We start from the raw sequence: 27459 nt of genomic DNA, 5'->3' as shown, positions 1-27459 counted from the left end.
ATTTTCTTGTACCTTTCAGAAATGCAAACAAAGTTAGGAACAATTTTTTTCTTCCTGAAGAGACACCAAAATGTTTTGCTCACCTAATTTTAAAACCTTGAACACAAAAGACAACTTTACTTAAAGACAGGAGAAAAATTAAAGACAGTCCAAAAAGGCAAGAGAAACATATTAGACTGGGATTCTTAAACTGGTCCATCTAATTGTTACCTTCCAAAGGCTACGTTTCAAATTAATGGTTCACAACTCTCACTTTTCAGGTATAATTATCAAAATACTAATCATCAAATGCTAAATAACACACAGAAATGGCCAAAAATTCTCTACATAAAACAGAGAAACCACAGAACTGCCTTAAAATACAAAGAAAATATTTTTATTTGTATAACAAATATTCTAAGAAATAATGATATAATAAAATTAACACAGTTGATGTGATGTTGAGACACAAATAGGTATGAAATGCTATTGATGATTAATCATTTTGTTTCATCCAACCTCCCATTGATTATTTTAGAGAGCATCTCTGGTGTATTTCTGACTGAATCTTAAACATGATGTACCCAGGTGATTCAATTAAGAAATCTTTGAAAGAATGGTTCCTTCCATTAGTCCTCATTAACTCTTTTTTTTTTCTTTTTCTTCTTTTTCTCTGGACTCTGAAAAGAACCAACAAGAATGCTTTTGAAAGACCTGTAAATGTATGAGTGATTAAAAACAGCTTTTTCTCATAAAAAGCAAAGTAGGTCTATTCTATTTCCCTGGAAAACAAGTTTGGAGCAAAGACTAAAATCTAAAAATATAAAACCACCTTTATCACCTGTACCAAATGATGTTCTCTTCCACCCTTAAACAAAACCCATTTTGCAATAAGGTTCTAGGTTTAGGAAATGGCCCTTTATAATATAAACACAACAATGTTGTTGTACTTCCTCATCAATGAAACCATTTTTAAAAAACTACCTGTTCATTTCTAATATACAGAGTAGAATAAAATATAGAAACCCTGCCCATGTCAATAAAGTATTGGTAATTAAAAACAAACATACAGCAATTGCTGTGCTGGTGCATGGTTCTTCTTCAGAAAGCGGTTCTTCTTTAATGTGTTTCTTTTTGTCCTTTTTCTTCTTTTTCTTCACAGATGTCTCCTGTTCTTCCACCACTTCTACTACATCTTCTTCTACTTCTACTACTTCCTCCTCTTCTTCAACTGAATAAGGTTAAGTGTAAAGATACTACAATTAACATTGTATCAGACTTCTCTCCCTCAAAACCCCTTTGAGAGTTAGTTTTTTCCTGTCATTCAGGTCAACTATCCAATGTTTATTACATAATTTTATAATTGCAAAGGTCCTTCAAATATCTACCTAGTATGCTACTACTAACTTTATAAATGATAGAAAACTCAGAGAAGTAAATTTCTCATGATCATGTAGCTATATAGAGAGATCAGGATTAAAACAAATCATCTGATTACCAAACCCACTTTTTTGGGAAGACTAGTAGTCAATTATATTAGAAATGATTAATAAGAGTTTGGAGTTAGGAGACTTGGGTTTATCCAACCTGTTGAAACCCTGAGTAAGTCATTTAATAACCTTTATAAACTCAACTTCCTCATCCTTATAAAATTTAGTAATGTCTATCTCACTGGATAATTTCTAGGATTTAATGATTTAACACATGAAAATTCGTGCAAAATGCTTAGCATGAATGCTTGTCACATTAGAATGAGGACTTAATAATTGGTTGCTATCATTAGAAATTCACTGATCAAATACTTACTTAGTACCTACTATACGCCAGGGCTTGTTCTAGACAACTAGAGATACAGCAAGGTACAACACAGACAAAAATTCCTGCTTTTATGAATCTTTTACTTTAGTAGTAGAATGGAGACCAAAAAAAGAAAAAAAGATATGCTATAAAATATTTTACATAGTAAACAGTCCTAAGGATAAAAAAGAGGAACACTGAGGAGAGCAATACATGTGGACATTTTAGACAGGATAGTCAGGCAGATACCTAAAAGAGGGAAGGGAGGGGACTTCCCTGGCGGTCCAGTGGTTAAGACTCCATGCTTCCACTGCAGGGGGCGGGGCTTCAAACCCTGGTAGAGGAACTAGGATCCCACATGACGTGTGGCCAAGGAATTAAAAAGAAATAAAAATAAAATAAAAGAGTGAAGGGAGTGAATTATGCACCTATATTGAGGGAAAATATTCAGGTGAAGAGAAGAGCAAATGCTAAGGTTATTTTAGGAAAGAAGGGGGGTTGGCAGGTTCATGGAAGAGCAAGGAATCCAATGTGGCTGGAGCAGAGTGAGCAAGGAGTAGAATTAGGTCAGAGAGCTAATGGGGGTGCCACTGTAGCTACTACATTAAGAATAACAGAGATGGGTATAAGTGGTTCAGTTCTAGATACACTTCCAAAGTAGAATTAAGGGACTTCCCTGGTGGCACAGTTGTTAAGACTCTGCGCTCCCAATGCAGAGGGGCTCGGGTTTGATCCCTGGTTGGGGAACTAGATCCCACATGTGTGCCGCAACTAAGAGTTCACATGCCACAACTAAGAAGCCCACCTGCCACAACTAAGACGTGGCGTAACCAAACAAAAAATTTTTTTTCCTTTTTTTTAAAAAAAAGTAGAATTAAGAGGATTTCCTGCCAAAATAGACTTGGGTTATAAAAAGAGTCAGTGTTAAAGGCCAAAGCAACTAGAACTGCCATTTCTAAGATGGAGAATATTATGGAGCCACAGGATGGGAGTGGTAAGGGTCCAGGAACGTTAAGTTTGAAAAGCTTAATGGATATATGAGTAAAGATACAAATCTGGAGTTGAGTGTTTCAAATGTTACTGATGGGTTTAGGGATCTCCTTATTGTTCAGTAAGGAAATAGAATCACTTAAATAAATAACTTGTTTATATTTTCTTCACCCAGAGCAGGAGTCCACATTTGCTGATAGTACTTTTGACCACTAAGCTACTTAGAAACCAAAAATTATATCAGTCATTGCTTTAATGCCCTTCTTGCTAGACCAGCTGGTAGGCAACTCAACACAGGTGCAGCTAATAAATGGGGGAGCTCAGTTATCAACTTTGCAAGAGAGCCTAGTTCACTGGTGAGCACCTATTAAATATTATCACTCTGTTGGCAGGCTACCCAGTTACTACTCTAGTCCTTTCCATGTAACAGAAACAATGACGAAAAGTAGTGCTGCATCAATTCTATGTTCTACTATATATATAACAGAAATATTTCAACAACTAATTTAGAAACCACATACCTTTTTTTTCCATTTTAAGCTGATTCTCAAAATAGTTCACATGGTAGAAACTAAAGTTTTAGTACACTTAGTATAATCCTACATATTCAAAGAGGCACTTCTCACATTCCTCTATGAAACATGATAAATTTAACAATATCCTAACTATTCCCAGAGAACACGATGGTTTATTAAAACACCATTAGCTTTCAATATGGATGGTTTCGCAATAAAGTTCAATGGTATGTACTTTCCCAAGATTTATGAAGTCTGTACTTCTTAAGGAATAAGAGTATAAATGACATTAAAAAAAATTCAAACTAACCTTTAATTTTAACCTTGGCTTTTTTGGCCTTCTTTTCAACCACTTCATCCTCTTTGTCTACCTGTTCAATCTTGCGTTTTTTAGAATAGGTTGGCAGTGTTGAGTCACCAGAAGGATCGTAAGTCTTCACTTCACTGAAAGAGCCATAGAATTTTATAAAATCCCTACAAATATCAGTAATCAAATAATTCTAAAGAGATTTAAAAGGAAACGTCATTAGGTAATACTTACACAAACATACAATGCTGTTTCATTTTAGTGGCTTTAGGGCAGTTTATGAAAAAGTCTCCAAAAGGTAAAGAGGTGTCAACAGTAGGTCACACTTCACACTTCAAGAGAAGTGGTGAGCTAAATGAATTGTTTTAGTAATCAATGTAGTGACTATAGTATAGAAAAATAGTCAATCAGCATAGGGGAAAAAATGGAGGAAATCTCTTTATACCAAATGATTACACTAGAAAGTAAAAACTGAACCAATTCGAGTTTTAGAACACTGGGCAATTCAATGAAAAACAAAACAAAAACCCTAAATCAAATTTAATACAGAATACTCCATCACAAGATTCCAAGCAGCAGAGGAACAAGAAGGGATATATATGGATAAAGATTCCTTGAAACCCAAATGTTTGCTTTTGTTCTAACAAAGTAGAAAAAAATTAAAGTACTGCGTGCCAAAAATGTGAACTAAACCTCATAATTGGTGCTTTAAGCACATGTGTTTAAAGTCATAAACATAATGGCATGGGAACATTAAAGCATTGTTCAAAACAAGCTAAGGAATGTTCTATTAAGCTATCTTACAGGCTCACGGCTGTTAACTTTTATAGGTTAAAAACATTTATAATTTAAGAAACAAAGTAGTGACTAGGTTCTCCTGGATCTCTCCCAGATATATGTGTTATTAAACTTTTGACTTTCTGTAAAAAAAAAAAAAGAAAAACAAAAACAAAGCCCCAAAACAAAGATCCACATTTTTTTCAACTAAACACAACAAATTAGGCTTTAAAAATTACAAAATACATGGTCATTGTAGAGATCTTAGAAAATTCACAATATAAAAGTAAATGTTAATTAATGCCCGTAACTGAATACATTTGGTTTCTTTCCAGAATAAAGGAAAACAATTTTTATGAATGTGTATACTAAAACATATATCTAAATACATATTTATAATGAGATGTTACTATATTGCTTTCCCTGCCCACTTATAAGATTTTACTGAAGGATTGTAAGAAGTCCTAAAAGCACAGTTTATGGATTAATGACTAGAAATGTTTTTAAGGCTGACATATACCGTCAATCTCTTTTCCACATTCTATTTCTATCATTGCAACCTCATCAGTATTGAACATTATCTCAAATAGTAACAAAAACACCTCTCCCCACAAGTATCTTTTGTAATTTCATAGTGAGGTCTGAATACTTATCATGCCTCTTAGCCACTTTAGACTTTTCCTTTGTCTTTTGACTCTTTTTTTTAAAAAAACAGGTTTCCCTGTGGCTTAACTCTGAATGGACTTTGGTTTTGATAAATGTTATACTATATAGGAACTATGAAGGAAAAATATTTATTATCAATATCTGGAAATGAGTAAATTAAATATTAAGGAAAAAGGCCAAAACAAATATATTATGTGTACTTATTGCAACAACGTAAAAATGTGTATATGATTAAAAACTAGACGTGGGGCTTGCCTGGTGGCACAGTGGTTGAGAGTCCGCCTGCCAATGCAGGAAACACAGGTTCGTGCCCCGGTCCGGGAGGATCCCACATGCCGCGGAGCAGCTGGGCCTGTGAGCCATGGCCACTGAGCCTGTGCATCCGGAGCCTGTGCTCCACAACGCGAGAGGCCACAACAGTGAGAGGCCCGCATACCGCAAAAAAACCCCAAAAACCAAAAACCAAAAAAAAAACCTAGACGTGAATATGGAAAACTGTAAATGGCAAAGAAATAAATTGGGATACTTAGTTGTTTTAAACAACAACAAAAAAACTGTCAACAATTAACATTTAAATAAGCAAAAATTCATTCATGCTCTCCCAAATGTACTCACTCACCTTTTATGTTCATACTTTTCTGCTTTTGCTAATGCCTTTCCTGTTCCACTTATTTTCCGTATCTAAGAAAAGAAAAATCATTAATAGTTTTCTAAGGCATAATCTCTTTATAATATATATGGTAGTATGTCAATTCTTAGTATATATTAGGTAAACTGTTAACAGCAGGCAGAAAAAGAATATATTAGACATACTAAAATGTATCATAAGAGTAAAACTGGTTAGCAAATGAAATGAAAAAGTACATAAACTACTCATGGTTTATTAACTTTTGACAGGTAACACTTCTGCAATATGCAGGGTGTGATTCTTACCCCTCTATCTTCCAAGGTTCTCAACCTGGCCTCTAATTTGGCTCTGTTCTCAACTCCCATCGCAGAACTGGAATCTTCACCAAAAGCATCATACCGGATGGCCAAAGCAGTTTTGGCTGCCAGCATCCGAGAAATCTAATAGAGAACTTGAAGTTAGAGGCATTCAAACTATACTCCAAGATGAGATATAAAAAATTCTCTCAATAATTTATTCATGAGAACACTACAGATGAATCATTGACTCTACAATTCACTCTAGGATTTTTGAAAAATCAGGAGTTACAAAAGTATTGTAAACGATACAACTCAAGCCACTTATCTTCTATTTGAATCTTTGCCACAGTATGATGGCTAACTGGTTATATACACAACCACCATTATTTTGTTGGATGAAAAGATATTGTAGTAGCTTATGGCTAAAACTAGCTCAAACCATTCTTCCATCTTCCTTTAGTTTCTACTATGTGACATTAGTCCTACATTATGGGATCATCCAGATTAAGTATAGCCCCCAGCCCCCGCAAGCTTAACTAACATTCTATTTTACTGAACCCTTTATCTCTCATCACTCTGCTCGGAATTTTATAACATTTCAATTCCTGTTAAACTATGTATCCTGTAAAAAGCTTGAAAGTACTTTAAGCCTCAGTTTCCTCCTCTGTAAAATAGACACCTACAACTCATAGGGCTATTAAGAGGATTCACTAAAGTCCTATCAAGTGTTAGCACAGTGTATGCTATTATTTTTTTATAGGTCATAAATATTGATGTTAAATTGGTTTCCTGCCACACAGAAAACTTTTGATGTGCCTTCCCTGTCCCCACCAATGGGTGGAGTCTAGAAAAATAGTAACAGCAAGCAATAACACTTTCTTCTAACCTTTTCTTTCAGTGTACTTAAGTGTTTATTTAAAGAATTCACCACTCTATTTGATGAAAAAGAAACAGTAGGAGGAAAATGGTTTGGAGGAAAAAAAGGCCTACTCCAGGAAAACTGTAACTGACCTTTCCTTTGTGTTTGGGACTTGTCTGGCCTACAAGTGAAGCATGATAAATGAGACCATACTTAGGGGTATCTCGTCTAGACTTGAGGGCTCTGAAGAGTGCCTTTTCTGCTCCAAGAATCTGAACTGTAGAAGCTGCATGTTTGGCCAAATTCAAAAGAGAACCTTCAAAAGAAAAGAAGTAGTTACCAGGAATGTACTTGCAAGTATTTGAAAGTTCCATATATTAAAAAGACCTATAGTCTTAATATTATAGCCATCAGAGTAAATAAAAATCTGATCTAATACAGGATTCTATAGTCTGGAATTACCCCAAATTCCTGATATCTCAGCATTTGTGATTCATCCATTAACACCACAAGCAGAGGTCTGTGATAAATGTCTATGACAAGTTGAAGGTTACTTGTTCAATTTTACTGATTTGCCTGAAGAGATGGTATTACTATTTCACATTTCATTAGCATACCATGGGAGAGATAAAAACACATGTATTCACAGACACCACCCCATCTAGCCCCTATTTTTCTGAGATTTATTTTAGACATCAGATATCCTACTACTATAGATATGAAAAAACATACAGATAAATAAAGTGAAAATTTAGTATTAGGACATCTCAGTAGATCTATGTGATAAACTTCTTACACTTTATTTACCCCTCGTTTAAGATATGGATGAGGAGGACTTCCCTCGTGGCACAGTGGTTAACAATCCACCTGCCAAGGCAGGGGACATGGGTTCGAGCCCTGGTCCGGGAAGATCCCACATGCCGCGGAGCAATGAAGCCCGTGCGCCACAACTACTGAAGCCCGCACGCCTAGAGCCTGTGCTCCACAAGAAAAGCCACCGCAATGAGAAGCCCATGCACCGCAACAAAGAGTAGCCCCCGCTCGCCGCAACTAGAGAAAGCCCGCAGGCAGCAATGAAGACCCAACGCAACCAAAAAAAAAAAAAGATATGGACGAGGAGATATAAGCACAATAATTAGGTATTAAAGTTGATGCTTTGTTAGATGTGCTGCACTGATTTTCTGTCAGAAAACAATTAAAAAAAAAAAAAATCTCTTTCTCTTTTTTTTTGGCCTGGCCACGCGGCTTGTGGTATCTTAGTCCCCTGACCAGGGATTGAACCTGGTGGAGTTCAATCCCACCAGGATTGGAAGCGTGGAGCCCTAACGGTGGACCACCAAGGATTTCCCTAGAAAACATCAATTTTAATGCAGTTGCTCAACCACTAGATACGTGTTTAAAATTCAACAAACATACACTCGCCTTCAGGAAGTTGTAGTAGTGACATCAAAGATCACTGATCAAAGATCAACGTTAACAAATGTAAGAATGGAAAAAGTTTGAATTATTGTGGGAATCACCAAAATGTGGCACACAGACATGAAGTGAGCAAATGGTGTTGGAAAAATGATGCCAATGGACTTGCTCTACACAGGGCTGCCACAAACTTTGAATTTTTTAAAAAGGCAGTATTTGTGAAGTGCAATAAAACGAGGTAAGCCTATATTAACTGATTTCATCCTCCTGCATTCATCTGATTGTTCTAATTAACCATAACAAACTTTTGACAAGGAATCACAAGTGTCTCAGAAGAGGCAGTGACTAAAGATGCCTTCATTATCCGAAAGGAAATCAGGCATACAAATAAAATCATCATTGAACACCTGGGCCTTAGTCCTCACAAATATACCATTTACTTCTATTTATTACCTAGAATTACTAATAAGTATAGTTTAAAGATAAAAGAAGAAATAAATCCTACCTAGAAAACAACTCAACTCTCAATACCCATGTTTACAAACTACATTAAAATCATCACCTGCATGAGCAATAAGCCGTGCTCCAACTAATTCACCAACCATGACTGTAACGTTGGGTGCAATGGCCATCATTCTATTTTGCAGATATTCATAGAGCTGGGTTCTATATTCGGAGATTTCAATCACCTGGTGTAGGGAACAAAATGAATAAGTCATAAATGACAAGAGTAAAAATAGTATAAAATTCACATGTCTAAAACATCGGAGTCCCAAATTATCAGAGCAGTTGTACAACCCTGGGAAAATTAACCATTTCTTACCTCAGTTTCCTACAAAAGGGCTGTTGTGAAGATCTTACAAGATAATGTATGGAAACAAGCTAATACACTGCCTAAAAATAATGCTAATCAATATTACTGTTATTTTAAAAAACTCCAAGGGCTAGACATTTCTGTCATCCCCTGTGATTCTCGTATAGCTATCTTCAAATGAGAGGGAGAAAAAATACAGGCTACAAACATAAAAGTTAGAATTAAATAATTGAAGCTATACTTCTCTGCCTTTTTAATGGATTTATTATTCAGATAATGCGAACAATATAAATAAATTAGACAGTACTCTTAACTTCATTTTAGTATATATCTCCCCCTCTAAGTATAAATCAAGATGGCATCAGATGAGGTAGTGACTGAACACCCTCATATTTATTTATCAGGTGAGCAATACATTAAAAAATCATCATTGCCATCAGAAATTACAGAGCTGGTACCACCACAACTAGTTTCCCTATGTGTATAGTTTACCTGAGTGCAGAGATGCAGAATGTTGCAAATATCTTCTTCTGAAACCTCTGTTCCCATAGATATCTCTGCAGCTGCTTTCACTTCTGCTTCAACCTCTTCTGGCAGTAATTCAGAAAGTGTGGCCGAGGCATAATTCTTCCTATCGCCTATGGAATGTTTGCAGAGGATGAGGGAGAATCACTCTTCAACAAATTATATAAAATCCACCAAACAGTCAAAAAAAAAGTAGAGATAAGCCAATGAAAAGGATGCCTAAACAAAACAAAAAGCGAACAAGTTTGACCTAGTAACTTTCCTCATATAAAGGCTTGATTTTTCTCCCCACCACCTCCCTACAAAATACTACAGATAACAAAAAAAACAAAATACACCATGAAACAGGACTTACAATACTGTGATAGACAATTTGTAGCTAAGGTTATACTGAAACTAGGGCCATGAATTCTTAGGGGTAGTTAATATGATAATATAATATGAGCCAAGTAACTCATATTTATTAACAATCCTCACGTTCTTCTACTAATATTGCTGTACTAATAGTATACAATTTAACACTAACAGTACAGATAGCAATACTATTTTTAATATTAATTATTATTAATATATTGCAGGATACCCCCAGTCCACAGTTGTCCTTATTAATGGTAATTTCACTGAGACACGTTAACCATAAGAAACCATTTCCAGAAAAACCAAATTAGGGGCTCCCTGGTGGCACAGTGGTTAGGAGTCTGCCTGCCAATGCAGGGGACACGGGTTCGAGCCCTGGTCTGGGAAGATCCCACATGCCTTGGTGCAACTAAGCCTGTGTGCCACAACTACTGAGCCTGCACTCTAGAGCCCGCAAGCCACAACTACTGAGCCCAAGTGCCACAACTACTGAAGCCCACGTGCCTAGAGCCTGTGCTCGCAACAAGAGAAGCCACCGAAATGAGAAGCCTGAGCACTGCAAAGAGTAGCCCCCACTCAGCGCAACTAAAAGAAAGCCTTGTTGCGCAGCAACAAGGACCCAACGCAGCCAAAAATAAATAAATAAATAAATAATAATATATATTTTTTTAAAAAAAAAGAAAAACCAAATTAGAGAACCATGTTCTCTGCTGCACAGGCCATCGAAATCAAAGTTAATTTTGTTCCTGAACTCTAACAGATATTAATATGGCTACACTCCCCAAACCTGCAAGACATAAAAATATCTTGGAAGTTTAAGAAAAAGAAAAAAACCCACTGTAACTCATGTTTTAAATGAGTCACAGTGAAATGAATAAATAAAAATAAATCGCTATTTTCAATGCCTTAAAGGATCAAATTACTTACCAACTTTCTGTAAACACTTGCAGTATGTCAAATTATCCGAAATAATTTTTCCTAATTCAGGGAAATGCCAGCCATACCATTCTCTACACCGCATAATGTAGTTGTTTAGTTCTTTATCTAAGTCATCTAACAGGGCTGCAGTAGATTAAAATGAAAAAGAATATAGGAACTTAAAAGGATTTTTAAAAAAACTTGTGATGAAATATAAATTTACCATTTTAACCATTGTCAAGTGTACATTTCAGTGACTCAAATTCATTCAGAATGCTGTGCAACCACCACCAGTATCCATTTGCAGAACTCTTCCATCAACCCAAACTGAAACTCTGTACCCATGAAATAATAACTCCTCGTCCCCACCTCCCCAGCCCCGGTAATCTCTTCTACTCTCTGTCTCTATGAATTTGCCTATTCTAAGTACCTCATAAGTGGAATCACACAATATCTGTCTTCTTGCCTGGGGCTTATTTCACCTAGCATAACGTTTAAAATTCATCTATGTTGTAGCATGTATTAGAACTTCTTAAGGACGAATAATATTCCATTGTATGTATATGTCACATTTTGTTTATCCATTCATCTGTGTTAATGGGTATTTGGGTTGTTTCCACCTTTTGGCTACTGTGAATAATGCTACTATGAACATAGCTGCATAAATATCTGAGTACCTGCTTCCAGTTCTTTGGGTATATACACCTACAAATACTATCGCTGTTTAAAGGGATTTTTAAAATTGGAAATCGTTAAGACTTTGATGTCCAAAAATCATCCAATGACATGGGAGAATGACCTATTATATACAACTACAAGTGAAAAAAGCAAAATAAAACACAACACAGATCCCACTTATGGTTTTATGATTTTTCATGGAAAAAGAGAAATCAATCAGTTTACATTAATAGTGTAATCCATATTATCCAACTAGTCAAATTATAGTTAGTTTTTCCTTTCTTCTTTTCTGCATTTTTCAATTTACTTTACTTACTAAAAGTTCTAGCTCAACTCCCTTTTCTTCCTCAACAATTATAAAAGATACAATTTTAACACTAGGAAAAACCCACAACGAAGAGACAAACAGATTAGTCCTCACGTGTACTATACTTACAAATTGCCTGAACAATCATTGTATCCACTTTATCAGCACTAAATTTCAATCTGTATCGGGACAAGCTGGGGAGAAGGGGGAAAAATATAAATCACTAAAAAAAAGCATTTAGGAAAAGCATTTAATTGACATCTTAAAAAGACTTTTACCAGAATCCCTATCCTGGAGCTACACTGTTTACCTTTTTCATGCATGGGAAACATCAGCTAAATAAGAATACAATATTTAAGATCTAAAAATACACATTTAAAAAGAAAACGAATATATCTGTCCTGCTATAACCTACAGTTCTGAAACATGAATTAATTTATGAATGATAAATAGGATAATGCTGTGTAGCTCAAACCATACTGGTTCACATATGATTTTTGCAGCATATTTAATGCTTTATGCCACTGGAAAAAAAAATAAGTACAGCACTGTAACACCTGAAAAGACGAAAGCCATGTAGGAACAATATTATACATAAGGGTTTCTTAATCTTTGCACTATTAACACTGTGGGCCTGATTATTCTTTGTTGTGGGGTCTATTCTGTGCACTGTCAGATGTGTAGCAACATCCCTGGCCTCACCCCAATTGCCAAATGTCTTCTGAGGGGTATCTGATTGCCCTTGATTGAGAACTACTGCTGTGCACAATGCCAATTAATCTTAAACTTGGACCCTAACTCAGTTTAGCTATTTGTTCTCTCTTAGAAATGTTTATTACAAAGTTTTTCCTGACTTTTGTGCATTTTGCTCATTTCTGTAACTCAGCTTTAACCCTTTCATTAATCTATGTTCATATTTTATTTGTTCAAAGGTCCAGACCTTTGTTTACTGTAGTATTTCTGTAATATAAATTTAACATGTCCTTTATTTTTTGGCTGTCCTGGTTATTAGTTGCGGCACACTGGGCTTAGTTGCCCTGCGGCATGGGATCTTAGTTCCCTGACCACAGATCAAACCCGAGTCCCGTGCATTGCAGGACGCATTCTTTACCACTGGACCACCAGGGAAGTCCCAAACATGTCTTTTCAACTGTTAATTTTTTTAGGGTTACAAAGATACTTAGGTTTTGAGTGGTTTACCCTTAATCCTATTTTTATTTCACAAACCCTATTATTGTAGTGCAATTTCAAAGAATGCCAAGCTTTTCAGGATTATATATATCACAGTATAGCAGAAATTCCTGGTCTAATGGACCTCTGGCTAAACATCACAGGTTAATGTTTTTCTTTGCCTCATAAAAACTCAAGAAAAAACTCAAAAAAACAAGCCCCACACACAACGCAGAAGAGGAGGTCATTACCAGATGAGAAAATTCAGGGAGATGGCAAGTAGATGGAATGGTAGCAAATGATTTAGAAGATGTAAAAGAGAAAAGAAAGCCCAAGAATTGTGGCATCTAATACTAGAGAGGTAGAGAATGCCTATCATCAGGTTTATAGCCCAGACAATGGAGCCAAACTGCCTGGGTTCAAATTATGGCTTCATCACTTACCAGCTATATGGACTTTGGGCATCAATTTCCTCATTTGTTAAATGAGGATACTATTACTACCTTCCTCATAAGATTCTTGAGGATTAAGATAGTATTTGTAACATACCTTGAACTGTGCTATATAACTGTTTATTAAATAAAAATAATAAGACTATTTTCCAGTAAATCTCACCTGTGTGCCAACCCAAGACACATGGCTGCCATTTCACGTGGTTCTACCCCAGGGATTAATCCATCCATCTGTGAACGGATTCCCCTCATAAGTTCGTTAACAAGAGGACTATGGATACAACTGAGATTCAGCTTTTCCTATAAGAACAAGAACATTTGTATCAAATAAAGAACTAAACTTTTCCTAAAATTATTTAAATACTAAAATACCATTGATTTAAATGTATACATTTCTCAGTTTCATAAAAGCAGTTTCTCGTGTTTGTGGGAAGAACACTTGAATATACTATTGGTAGAGGTCAAAATTGGTATAAGCTTCCAGAAAGGCAGCCTGTCTACATGAATCAAAGCCATAAATAGATAAATACAATTTAACCTAGTAATTTTGTTCTTTTTGTTGGTTTGAGGGATCTTTTACTACCTTACATTATTTAGCCTCTTATAAAAATTATAAAGGTAATACATACAGAAGATTTTAATCAATAGTACTATAGGGAAGGGGACTGAATGAAAAGCCCAAGTTCTGGCCTTAGGCCCTTTCCCTACTGTTAGGATCCCTGAAGTACTTCCAAATCTATACTAATGTTAACGTATATGTGTACACATATACATAAATCTTTATAAAATTTAAGTTTTTACACACCCCAGGCAAACAGGATGAATCTGTTCTGGACGCCTTCATTTTTTTCACTTTGCAGTGTATTTGCCAACTCTATACAAATTTACAGTTCTATTGCCATCAAATGCAAATGACAAGCATGCAAAATTGTGTATGTTGCATCACATTTAAAGAAACAAATATTTAGTATGCATACAAGAGACAACCAGTGTTTAAGTTTTTCAAAAGGAGGAACTGAGAAGAAAAAATTAAAGATATTCATAATCCCACCAGCCAGCAATTTGCTGTCCCATGTGCCTTTCTGTATGCTTATTATGCTAAAATTTAACGTTTTAACAGAAAAATATAAACTAAGACTTGTGCGCACTTCAAAGGATGAAGATAGAAATTGATATCACTGAAAACTTAATTACCTGATGGCATTAGAAATAATCTATCCTAACAATCTTATTTAATTCACAATCCTACCTCAAAATAAAAAAAACCCCTCTAATCTCTTCAGCACTTTCCTACCTCCAAACACCTAGAATTGATCCTTACTTCAAGAATGAGGACTGTAAATCAACTATACTTCAATTAAAAAAAAAAAGGGCTTCCCTGGTGGTGCAGTGGTTCAGAGTCCACCTGCCGATGCAGGGGACATGGGTTCGTGCCCCGGTCCGGGAAGATCCCACATGCCGCGGAGCGGCTAGGCCCGTGAGCCATGGCCGCTGAGCCTGCACGTCCGGGGCCTGTGCTCCGCAACGGCAGAGGCCACAACAGTGAGAGCCCGGTGTACCAGAGAAAAAAAGAAAAAAAAGAAAAAGAATGAGAGGTATGTTCATGAAGTTGCACTGTAATACCTACTGTAACTATTGAAAATCAAAGTATCGCAACTGGGATTTCCCTGGTGGTGCAGTGGTTAAGAATCTGCCTGCCAAAGCAGGGCACACAGGTTCGAGCCCTGGTCCAGGAAGATCCCACATGCCACAGAGCAACTAAGCCCGTGCATCGCAACTGAGCCTGCGTGCTCCAGCTACTAAAGCCCACGCGCCAAGAGCCTGTGTTCCTCAACAAGAGAAGCCACCGCAATGAGAAGCCCATGCACTGCAACGAAGAGTAGCCCCGGCTCGCAGCAACAAAGACCCAATGCAGCCAAAAATACATACATACATACAAAGTATCGCAACTGGCCTCTAAAATTTTCTGCCTTGCATGTTTGGGAGCCTACATATCCAGCCTTTCTTTCCATTCTCACTTTATGTTTAACCTTAGCAATTCTACTCCCTACTAAAGTTTTCTAATAAACACATACAATAAAAAAGAAATGTGATTTATGTTGAAAGGGAAAAAAATGTCACTAAACAAAAATATGCCAGGATATACATAAAGTGTTATCATTTTGGGGCATCACTTATATAACCTTAGTTTTGATAATCATATTGGAAACCAATTATTATGTAGCGTAGGGGAAAAAGATCAAGTATTCAAATCTGAGAACTTATGATAAACAACTCACTGCAAAGGCTAGGCTTTGTAGTCTTTATGCTGTACGGTGAGCTCTGATCAGCAGGCATAAAAGGAAATTATAACTCTACCTTTATGACGCCTCCTAGTTTAGCATCAGCTACAGCCAGGGGTTCATGGGCTTCTTTAACTATTTTCTTCAGAACTTTCTTCAGCTGCTTATTGATTTTGCCCTCCATCAGAGCTGTGAATGCTTTTTTAGGAAGAAAAACAAAAGAGTTAACTCAAAACTTTAACCGTAAGAGCTTAAGAATTTATTTAAATTTTATAAATAAAGAAAAAAAACCCACTTATTTTCAGAAGAGCTGAATTTAATATTACTTCTGAAGTGAAATGATAAACATTACACATTTCACAATCTCATCTGATCTTCCCACCCTCATTTCCACTCCAGAACCAGGAGTTAAACCAGATCCAGCATTCCTTTCTCTATGGTCACACAATCCTTCTGAACTCAGAATTGTAAGTTGTTAGAAACAATCTGTTTTGGAATGATAAACTGATTCACTCTCCTGTGTCACTATAGACCGACTGGCCTGATTGTGAAATACCATAAAAACCGTGTCAAGACCGGTAAAAAGGAGTGTATTCATTTTGAAGGTTCTGCCACAGTTTAAGTATGTCCGAGTGGAGGTCTTACTTTTGCTAATCCTTGATCCAGATGTGTCAACAGGCCTCTAAATTATAAACCTCCAGCGATTGAGAACTTACTACTGAAGGCAGCCAATTTGAGTTGGAGGCTGTTTTCATTTCTGGCAAGCTCTAAATGTGCTACTTTGTAACTCTCACCCTTCTTTAGACCTATACTTAGATCCTTTAGACCCATATGGACTAATTAATACTAATACCTCTTCTAGTTGTCTGGGTTTTGGCTGAACTTAAAGTATGCCTGGCATGAAGTCTGTCACAATTTCTAAGGTCAGGCAGCAGTTTGTGCTTAATCAGCCAGGTACTTGCTCTTTCCTCCTTGGGAATTCAAATTCCCAATCATTTGAATTTCAAGTGCATTTCATCTGCTATCTGGAAGATGAAAGGTGAGGACAAAAACCACACAGATCTTAAAGAGGTCTCTACACTCTAAGAAGCTAAGATTCAAGCTACTTTTGTTGAGTTCTAACAATTTACATATTGTAAAACATTGACTCCTTTCTAATATACATTTCCCTAAGAACTGTATTTTCCTTACAAGTGTTTAATCTTTTCTAATTAAAATATTTTATTCAATGTCCTGCTTCTAGCTCTCAATCTTTCCTATCATTTACTCACACTTTAACCTAGTGTTCTCCTTTAAGATTTCTTAAAAGTAAAAAAATTTCTACTCTAGATCCACTCTAACATTCACAAACATTTAACTTCCCTGTTAATCACTCTTCATTATATGTATTTTAAAAAGATGGTATACAGAGATGGTGACAGGGATAAGGGGAAGCTGAATCTCTCCTCTTCTCTATTAGCCACTATTCAGCATCCCTCAGCAGTCTTCCCCCTTCATCCAAATTTAGGCTGGCTCCAAACTTTACTGTGGCTGTTTGTAAGATGTGAAACTTACAAGTCTAACCAAGAGTAAAAATAAACCTTGCTATGCAAATGGCACATTTTAGCTACTGAGACCACTATAAGTTGACACACTCTGGACTCATTCTTAGGCTACAGGTTTTTTTTTTTTTTTTTTGCGGTACGCGGGCCTCTCACCGTTGTGGCCTCTCCCGCCGCGGAGCACAGGCTCCAGACGTGCAGGCTCAGCGGCCATGGCTCACGGGCCCAGCCGCTCCTCAGCACGTGGGATCTTCCTGGACTGGGGCACGAACCCGTGTCCCCTGCATCGGCAGGCGGACTCTCAACCACTGCGCCACCAGGGAAGCCCTAGGCTACAGGTTTTAAATGTATTCCCTGACATCTACAACCACTTAGTTCTAGTTCTGCCATGTCAAAACTGCCTTATAACTGGGAGAGGGAAGTTAATTTTCAGGAAGGACTCTGTTCTCTTAATAATAATAAGATGATGTTCAACTTTCTGGTGAAAACTGATGGGAACAGGCATTGTAGATTTCTATGACTAGATTCCTGACAGAGCTCACTACCTTCATTCATTTACCCAAAAATATTTTTGTGCTAGGGATTTGATGGTGAACAACACAGTCTCTGCCCTCATGGAATTTAGATTGAGTGTGTGTGGGGTTGACTTTAAATTCTTACCCAGCATGCTATTTTCTCCATTTATCTTACATTATTTTAAGGAATACCTGCCCCCTCCCAAAAGGGCCACTTGAGATCAGAGCTGCAGCACTTTCCAACTCCAAGAGGAGCTACTCAAATCAATCTATATGAATAATGCTCCCCAGAGTTGGAGAATAGCTAACACAATCTTGCCTGGGATATTACCAAAATTCTACCCATATTTATTTTTAAAGCTGTAATATACAGAACTATCTTTTAAAAATTTTCCAGGCAAAAATTACCATATTTATGCTTTATGGCTCTATAAGACTTCAATTACTGGATGTGTGCAGCCCTAGAACTATTTTTAAAAATTTGAAAATTGGCCTCGTTGGCTCCTCCTTCAGCTCACCCCTCTGCCAAGGTTGGGGTGGCCCATTAATATTCCAACATATTTAATAAGATTCTTAATTTTCACTATATAAGAGAACTATACCCTTCTCCTGTGGCTGGTGAACAAAATTACTTGGTTCAGTCAAATGAATCTTATGGCTTAATTTTAAGCCACACTCTTCCTTATGGTCCTTCATTTTCAAATTATACCACTAAGTAGCTGGCTGATCTGAGATACAGAATTTAAGCAACTAAAAATTCATGATTAGAGTTTTATATCTGATCTTGTTTTCCCTAGCATTAAAAGAACATTATGAGACCAAGTGCCTACTGAAGCCAAGCCTAGTCAGTAAACCCTACTCATGTCTGTTGTCTCATCCCTAGGACTAGCTGAAGGATATAACAGCCATCCATTCTTCTAAATCATAAAAAAATCATGCCCCCTTCAGGTAAACTCTTATGCATTTCTGTAGTTTGTATAATAAACAAAACAAACACCACACACACACACACACCCCTCTACTAGTTTTCTTAAATCTTCTAATAATACTGTGCGTTTTTAAACTAAAAATGTATATACCTGGAGAGCTGTTTTATTATTATTCCATCTCTAAATCCTGGCTATTCTCAACTTTACCCTTGGATTAAAATGATCAGAGAGCAGTGTACTTGACCGCATTACCTTGATCCCTTGTAGAACAGCTTTTACTGAATTGTGCTTCAGCATTATGCTGTTGGTTTCCACAGGGAGATCAACTTAACCACTTCTCACCTCTCATCACATGAAGGGAAAAAACCAGCCCTATAGTGAAAAAAGCTAACTCAATGTTGTCTCAGTGGTAGTGACGAATTTCAGTCAGATCACTTAAATTCAGTTCCAAAAAGAATGCATCATTGACAACATTGAATAGGGTTAACTCAGGCAACTGAAGCAAACAATCTTTTAATGAGGATGACAAATCACCAATATCTAAAAAACCAAAAGAGCCAGTCTTTGACTTTACCTGCCAATGCCTCTGCTGTATCCTGAAATTTCTCAAAATGTTTCAGCTTTACTCTAGAATTAAGGGAAAAAAAAAATGTTATGGGGGCACACTGATTGTGCAAAAGCCACATATTTAGGAGAAGAGGTGTTGGACTGTTTCCAAAGCATACACCAATAAAAAACTTTCCTGCCATTGGGCATTGGTGTAAAGTTAGATATTCTTCTAAAATGACCAATTTCTCTAAATGTCAGGCTAGTAATGTCTGAACTATTATAGAGGTTGTAGGTTTTGAAGGAAACTTGGAACAACAGGAAAGACGTTTGCTGCCACATCTAAACGACAGGAAAGATGCTGAAGCTTCAACATAACCTCTGCTGCTTAAAGTTAGACACAAATGCCTTTTACTATACAGCACAGAAGTGGCTTAAGAAAAGGTGTAACGGTCCCTCTTACGTCAGAAATCTCATGACATTGATTTGCGCATCCAGTACAGGTTCCATTAAAAAATAACTAATTGTTAGATCTAATTCCTGTTACCCTTACTTTACCCCCTTCCTCCCTACTCACTTATGTGCAGGGCAACATTATTTTATATCAAAACAAACACATACAGTTAATCCATTGTTGTCTCAGTGGTAGTGACGAATATTTGATTTAGATCACGTAAATTCAGGTTCAAAAAGGATACATCATCGACAACAATGAATCAAGTTAACTCAGAAAACTAAAGCATATATCCCTTTAAAAAGGAAAACTAGTCTTCCACTGTGTCTAAAATAATGTTATCTTAAGCAAGGTTTTCTCACCTCGTCAGGGAACACCCTGGTGGTACCTTAAATGCACACTTAACAATAGAAAGAGGTAAGAAAAAAGCAATTATTTCACCTTATCCCACCTAACCCCATTTCCACTCATCTGAAGTGGCATTTGTTCATATCTCTGTATATTTGCATAAATGCATATATAGGTGTACAGCAACACTTGCAAAATGCAATCACGTTATACATATTACTCTGAAGCATGGTTTTCCAGTATACCATGTTTTCCTAATTATTTAGTATGACATCTCTTGGGGTTCAACACTCTTTAGCAAGCTTGAGTAGTTTCCTTCTATTCTAGTGAGTTTTTATTAGCACGAACAGATGAATTATGAAATGCCCTTTGGCATCCAAGGACATAATCAAGAGATCAGTCGGCTCCTTCCTAGGACCACACTCACCAAATAGGATATATTTCACAGGGTGATTCACAGATGGTGAAATAGCCTTCTTGACTCTACCTTGAGGAAAAGCCAGCTCTCTCTCCCACCACTCCTTTCTTAGAATGGGCATCAAGGTTATATTCTATATTCCTGTCCAGAGACCTTGGGGAACAAAGGTACGCCTTTCCAGTATTTACTAGCTAGTTATTTTACTACGCCAGAGAGAGTTAGGAAATACAGGTCATAAAGAATAAATAAACTATGAATTAAGTTCAAAAACACCTAAATATCACTAACTTAGAGAAATTATAAGTTAAATCAATTAGCAGCCCATGCTTTTGACAGTTATTACTTTAAACAGAAATTTATACTTAATTCACAATCAATTTACGCTTTCAAATATCTTACAAAAATAGTGTTTTTTTTGGGTGCTGTCCAACCTCATCTGCAATTAATACAAATTAGCTGAGATGGCCTATGCTCCAAATAAGGAATCTAATAATTGGGCTCATACCAATATTATTCCTGAAATGAGTTCAAAACAAAAAGTTATGGATATATTACATGAAGGGGGGGCACAAACACACAAAACAAACAAAAACAAAAACCTCTAAATGTTAACTGCTAAGTTCTTAGTTTCAAGATGACTTACATTTTATTTGCTTTCTCTGGAGTTTCAAATTCTTTCCACAAACTATCAACCTCTTGAAGTTTCTTTTCATTCAAAACCTGTAAATAAATATTTAAAATAATTTTCTTTAAATTGCACAGCTTAGGCATATACAGCTATACCCTTCAAGTACAATTGTACATGCAAAATGAGGGTGGTGGGAGCTATTTTTCTCTCTGAAATAACCAGTTTTCTTACCCTGCATAAATTTTTGGTCAAACTAATAAATCAAGTAGCCCAATGAGTAACTGGATGGAGTTTAGATCTAGCTGGGTATTTGTTTAAAACTTTCTATTTTTAAGAAGCTCCCTAACCCCTTCACAAAGCCTGTCATATTCACAGACCAAAAGAATTTATTTGCCTACTTTCTACGGAATAAAATTTGTTCTTTAGGGACTTTCCTGGTGGCGCAGTGGTTAAGAATCCGCCTGCCAATGCAGGGGACACAGGTTCAAGCCCTGGTCTGGGAAGATCCCACATGCCGTGGAGCAACTAAGCCCCTGCGCCACAACTACTGAGCCTGCGCTCTAGAGTCAGCGCGCCACAACTACTGAAGCCCGTGTGCCTAGAGCCCATGCTCCACAACGAGAAGCCACTGCAGTGGGAAGCCCGTGCACAGCAACCAAGAGTAGCTCCCGCTTGCCGCGACTAGAGAAGGCCTGTGCCCAGCAACGAAGACCCCATGTAGCCAAAAATAAATAAATAAATACTTAAAAAAAAATTGTTATTTATTGCTATGAACATCCTGACAAGAATTATGGATTTCTCTAAAACTAAGATACCATTAGTTCTAAGACACATCCTTATGTAAGAAATTTTAACATGTCAAGGGAAAAAAGGGGTACTTTTATCTATGAAACACAGCCATTAACATTTAGGTATATATTCTTCAAGACTTTTTGACTGTCTATGCTGCATTTTATTAATGCGTACTTTTAGGAATCGTGCTATACAGTTAACACTTAACATATTGTGGACATAATTCTAGGTTTTAACAAGAATCGCATTGCATGAATATACCATCATTTATGCCCTTATTCATAAATATACATAGTTTTGTATGTATACATGTTGTATTTCTTAGGACAAATTATTGGAAGTGGAGTTAAATGATCATATAAGAAACGCATGTTGACATATGTATTATCAAAATGCCTTCAAAAGCTTCTATTACTTTCACTTAAATCAAGAGTGAATAAAAGTTCTTATTTTCCTACACCCTCACCAATACTGTGTGATAAATCAGCTGCCCAAGTATAAGCTAGGGTAGGATCAATCCTAAAATCCATTTCCCCCCATATTTAACATCCTTGAAATTGGGATGTCTTACAATTGATGGCAGGTCAGTTTAACTAGCAGTGTAAAATAACAGTGTATTATACTTGATGAAATATAGTATTATAGATATTATACATATCTTGTGGAAAAAGGCTGCTGATCAACTAAAAATTATACTTTACCGACAAGCCACATTTCACCAAATCCACAGTACCACAGAATATTTACATGGTAAGACTTATTACCCAGTTATAGCTTAGTACATATTTCCATGATGAAACATGAAGAAATACGATTTTGCACAACACCTGTATTTTCTGTCAGATGAGTGGCAAGATGACTTTAAGGATTTATTGTGTTGTTTAAATTTAATCCCACACGCAGCTGAATCAAATATATTTACAGAACTGGAAAAACAGGAATCACAGTAATGAAGCAGTAAACAATTGCAAAGCACACGGTTTTGATTAAAAAATTACAAACCACTAACAGTTCTATTTTGTATGTCATGAAAACTTTAGAATACAAAGACATTCCATCAAATCTCATGAATGCACTGAAACTTTAATTCAAAGGTATTTTTTTGTTAAAGGAAATTCACAGAATAGTAGTGATTTTTAGTAGTAGTTTACTCAGTATGCAGTTAACCATACCTAAAGTTCAATGATTGTTGACAGGATACGTACCAAATAGGGGATATGACTCATGAGTAAAATTCACATTTTTTTCTAGTTGAAAAGCAGTATATTTGAAGATAACATTTGGATAACAAAATTGGCATATTAAAGAGATATTATTTCAAGTTAAAGCAACAAAGGAAATGTAATGAAATCATGTTAATTCATGACCACTGAAAGGTCTCCAAGGACTTTGTTATGGCAAACAAAACCTTGGCTACTTTATGTTCCCAGTCGTGCATAACATACTGAAAAGAACATTACTAATAAGGTCTGAACAAAAACAGAATTAGAAATAATTGCTACATTTTCTGTTACACATCTATCTCAAATTTTTAATCATTCATTTTCAGACAAGGAAATCTGAAACATTAATATGCAAATCCATTTTAAGTTTTATCATTTTGGATTAAGATGGAATGAATAATTTAGCTATTGTCACCACTAAAATCTTTAGCACCACTGTTATATTGTTTGCTAGTTTTACTATAATAAGTACTGTATGTACCTATTTACATTTACAAAAAGTGAGTTATATAGTATGTAAGTTATACCCAATAAAGCTGGAAAAACTTATTGCTTAGTAATCATGTTATATAGGAACTTTGGTATTCACATAAAAAGCTCTTCCTCGAGCCCTTGAGAAATAAAGGAACACACAACACTATGCTACACAGCAGCACTGTACAACATGACTACTAAGAATTTAAATGAATTAAAATTAAAATTCATCTCCACAGCTTTACTAGCTACATTTCAAATGCTAAATAGCTGTATGTGGCTAGTGGCTACCATACTGGGAAGCACAGCTACAAAAGGTCTGGGATGAGTAAGACTGAAGAATGTCTAGTCTTACTCTTTGTGCCATGTGACATAAGGGACACAGGCTTGAGTTTCTGCAATATTCTACAAATAATAATAATAGTTCTTTCCAGGTATTGTCTCTGCATTTAGATATAACTTTATTAACAAGCAACATTTTCTGGAAAGTTTTAAATGCGTTTTGAATCACTGTGTATATATGGATATGCATATACTGGGTCATGATATAAAATGTATTCCTCACTGTGAACTGAGATTTAAAAAAGCATGAAAAACTTTCTTAAAGCACTCTTATTCAAGCATGAATTTTATGCAACCAAGGTAATTTTATACCCCAGCATTTTGAAAGATTACGGGAAAGGGAGCTAATAACCTTGTATTGCATATCTCCACACACATAGATATTTCACGTACTATGATATTCACCCCTTTAAGGTGTAAAATTTACTTTTCAGTAATTTTCACAAACTTGTGCAACCATCACTAATTCCGGAATACTCTGTATGCTTATTTTATTCAGGAAGAATCAATAACAGCTACTAACTCCAAATATTTATAAATGAAGCAATATTTCAATATATTTAAGCCTTTAGTTATTTCTCTAATATTAGGTTACATAAAACATAAACCACAATTTTTAACAATGTTGAACAGTAACTTGCAGATAAACAACATTAAAAACTGCAACAGAATACTCAAGACTTATTTTTATGGAGAATACTCTTTATTAGTAGAAATCAATAAATCATATGACTTTATACTTTATGACCCAGGTCTAGAAACCATACAATTGCTAAACCGACTCCTCCCCACTGTTAGAAGCAACCACTGGACAGTGCAAAGTCACCCCTCCCCTCTTAGCATCCAGGTCAGGACAGTATACGTAACATCAATTTGGATGAAATTCATCCACAGATGCTGATTCAAAATATGACAGACTACTCTGGCTAAGAGAATTTGGGGGCATGTGCAGAACTCTAAGAATTTAGAGGGACCTTCCTGGTGGCGCAGTGGTTAAGGCTCTGCACTCCCAATGCAGGGGGCTGGGGTCCAATCCCTGGTCAGGGAACTAGATCCCACATGCATTCTGCAACCAAGAGTTCACATGACACAACTAAGGAGCCTGAGAGCCGCAACTAAGGAGCGTGCCTGCTGTAACTAAGACCCGCTGCAACCAAATAAATAAATATTAAACAAAAATAATAATAATTTAGAAAAGACTGCAAAAAGCTGGGGAAAGTCTAACAGACCCATTTCCGGGCTCCAAAGCCTTTTATAAAGTCCCTTAAAATTGCTAATACTACAATCTCAGACAACTCTAATGAGAGGAAAAAGAAGCAAAATCAGCTTTCGGTTTTTAATTATCTCATTGGTTTTCTTAAAAATAACAAGTATTTAATGTAACATGCAAATAGAAGTATATTTTCAAATGTCAAAGAGAAACTTGGAAAATAAAATGAAAACCTTTCTCAAATAAACATTTTGGTATGTACCCTTCCAACTCTCTGCACCCGTACCACACAGGTGTTTGATTTATAACTAGAATCACACTATATATAGTTTACCTAGCATTTTTTGACTTGTCAGTACATATGAAAAATTTGTTTTTCGTTGCTATATTCGTTGAACCCAAGAGTCCGATACGTAGATAGAACTCAATTTACCTGATGCTTCCTATCATCTCAACAGCACCCTATTACACGAATGTCCCATTGCTCAGTTATTTCCTTGCTGATGAACTTGAAGTTAATTTCAAACTTTCCCTATTAAAAAACCCAAAACTCAGGTTGGTTATATCCAGCTCAGATTTCCCCCGTGGGCTTCAAATTTGAAATGACCACTGTATCTCCACGTCTAACAGACATCGAAAGCTTCACACAACCCAAACTGCAACTCTTTAGTATCCTCCCCATTCCCAGCCCCCAAATCCCTAAACCTTCTCTTCCCTTCCCTACCACCACAAACCCACTTACTTAAACCCAAACCTCGCATTCTTCAACCAGCCAATCCCGTCAGTTCTACCTTCTAATTTTCTCCTGATATTTCCTTCCCTCCATGCCAGCCTTAACCCAAGCAACTTCATCTCGTCTAGATTAATGCAAAAATATCCTCCTTCCGTTCTTGTACCCCATCCCTCGTAATCTATTCTGCACAGAGCAAAACAAGTGCATTAAAAGACAAAGTTAGGTGAGGTCAGTCCTCTGTTAAAACCTTCCAATCATTCCTCAAAACTCTCAGAACAAAACCCATACTCCTTATCATAACCTGTAAAATTCGAATACGGCTCCTGTCCACCTCCCTAACCGGGCCAAATCCTCTTACTGAACCCAGAGCCCCAAACGGCGCGGCCACGTGTTCACCGAAATATGCGCCTCCCAGGCCCAAAGCCTTCCCCCTTCCTTTCACAGCAGGGGGACACAAAAGGCACCCACGCGATCCTGAGCACCGTCGTTCTCTCCTTAAGTCTTTCCGTCTCCTCTCCTGCCCAACACCTGCCTTCCCCTTCCAACGGCTCAATCTCCCACCTACCTTAAAGATGGCGTAGCCGACGGACGTTTCAAACAGCACCAACATGGTGAGGACGGGTCAGGGAACTGCGCGCCCGCCGCCGAGCTCTTATATCAGTGAAAAAAGACCAAATCTGCGGCCCCCAAAGGCCCGCAACGCCGCGGCTGGCCAAGCACCAAAGCGCCCACCTTCCCGCAAAGAACCAGATCACGTTGCCTAAACGTTCCACACTCCACTACAACCAAAACGCGTGAACGCGCTTCTCCTTCTCCATGGCTTCTGGGTTACGACCTCACTTCCGCCAGATGACGTGCCGCATAGTGCGCCTTGGCTTCCGTTTTGTTCCCGCCGCAGAGGACCACGAAAATATCGCGAGAGTTCTTAGGGAAGAAAATGTGATTTTACACGATTAGGCTCGCGGAAATCTGAAAGCGAAATCCATCGCGCTTTTTAAATTGTTTTAAACTCTCATATATGATGTATTTTACCTTGAGAGAAATGCGAAGCTGTCTCATCTGTTTTCCTTAAGCATTTGGAATTTGGGAAATGCTAGCCGCTAGAATTTACCCCCCCCCCCCCATCTCCCTGCTTTGAAGTCATCAGAATGACCTCACCATGACTGTCACTTTTTTTGCGAACACTCGTAGCCGTTCTCTTCTCTCTGGCCAAACTGATTTTTACCATAGATGTCGTCCAAATATATGTAGACCTTTCCCGTTTTTGCTTCAAGGACTCTCGTCTGCATTTAGACTTTGTTTCCTTGTTTTAGTGTAATTTGGGTCTTTTCAGTCTCAATGACTGATTTAAATACCTCAGTTATTCCACAAGTCTGGCTTCCAATAGGAGTAAAATTTCCTTCCCCACTTCCCAGGCCCTGTATGCAGATTGCTTGTAAACATTCAGTTGCAACCTGCTGAAAGTTATGTCATATTAAGTTACTTGATTTTCTCGAGCAACTCTGCAACCTGGGATCAAAAGGAATGAAAATCTTGAACTGAGTAACAGAAAAGGTGAAAGTGGGGAAAA

The 27459-nt window shown here is 36.9% G+C and overlaps 1 protein-coding gene across 7 annotated transcripts; it reads right to left on the bottom strand.

Annotated features, from left to right (window-relative positions):
- Nucleotides 1-26699, bottom strand: NOP58 (NOP58 ribonucleoprotein). 7 transcript variants are annotated; one of them, XM_079923676.1, is made up of 15 exons: nucleotides 26455-26699; nucleotides 21131-21207; nucleotides 19296-19348; nucleotides 15813-15934; nucleotides 13618-13754; nucleotides 11962-12026; nucleotides 10857-10991; nucleotides 9540-9685; nucleotides 8796-8922; nucleotides 6970-7133; nucleotides 5965-6099; nucleotides 5651-5712; nucleotides 3592-3725; nucleotides 1050-1210; nucleotides 1-659 (listed from the first exon to the last, which is right to left on the bottom strand). In XM_079923676.1, exons 1-15 carry the CDS (start codon nucleotides 26497-26499, stop codon nucleotides 609-611), a joined length of 1614 nt encoding a protein of 537 aa, XP_079779802.1. In that variant the 5' UTR covers nucleotides 26500-26699; the 3' UTR covers nucleotides 1-608. The 7 variants fall into 7 exon arrangements, with proteins under 7 accessions (XP_079779802.1, XP_079779807.1, XP_079779803.1 ...); XM_079923681.1 differs by lacking the exon at nucleotides 26455-26699 and adding an exon at nucleotides 16590-16761 and having other exon boundaries at nucleotides 21131-21165; XM_079923677.1 differs by lacking the exon at nucleotides 19296-19348.
- Nucleotides 26700-27459: the final 760 nt, after the last annotated feature.

Source organism: Stenella coeruleoalba, assembly GCF_951394435.1.
Source record: "Stenella coeruleoalba genome assembly, chromosome: 6".
NCBI classification, from domain to species: domain Eukaryota; kingdom Metazoa; phylum Chordata; class Mammalia; order Artiodactyla; family Delphinidae; genus Stenella; species Stenella coeruleoalba.
The sequence above is the reverse complement of the archived record's forward strand: the minus strand, read 5'-3'. Positions and strand labels throughout refer to the sequence as shown.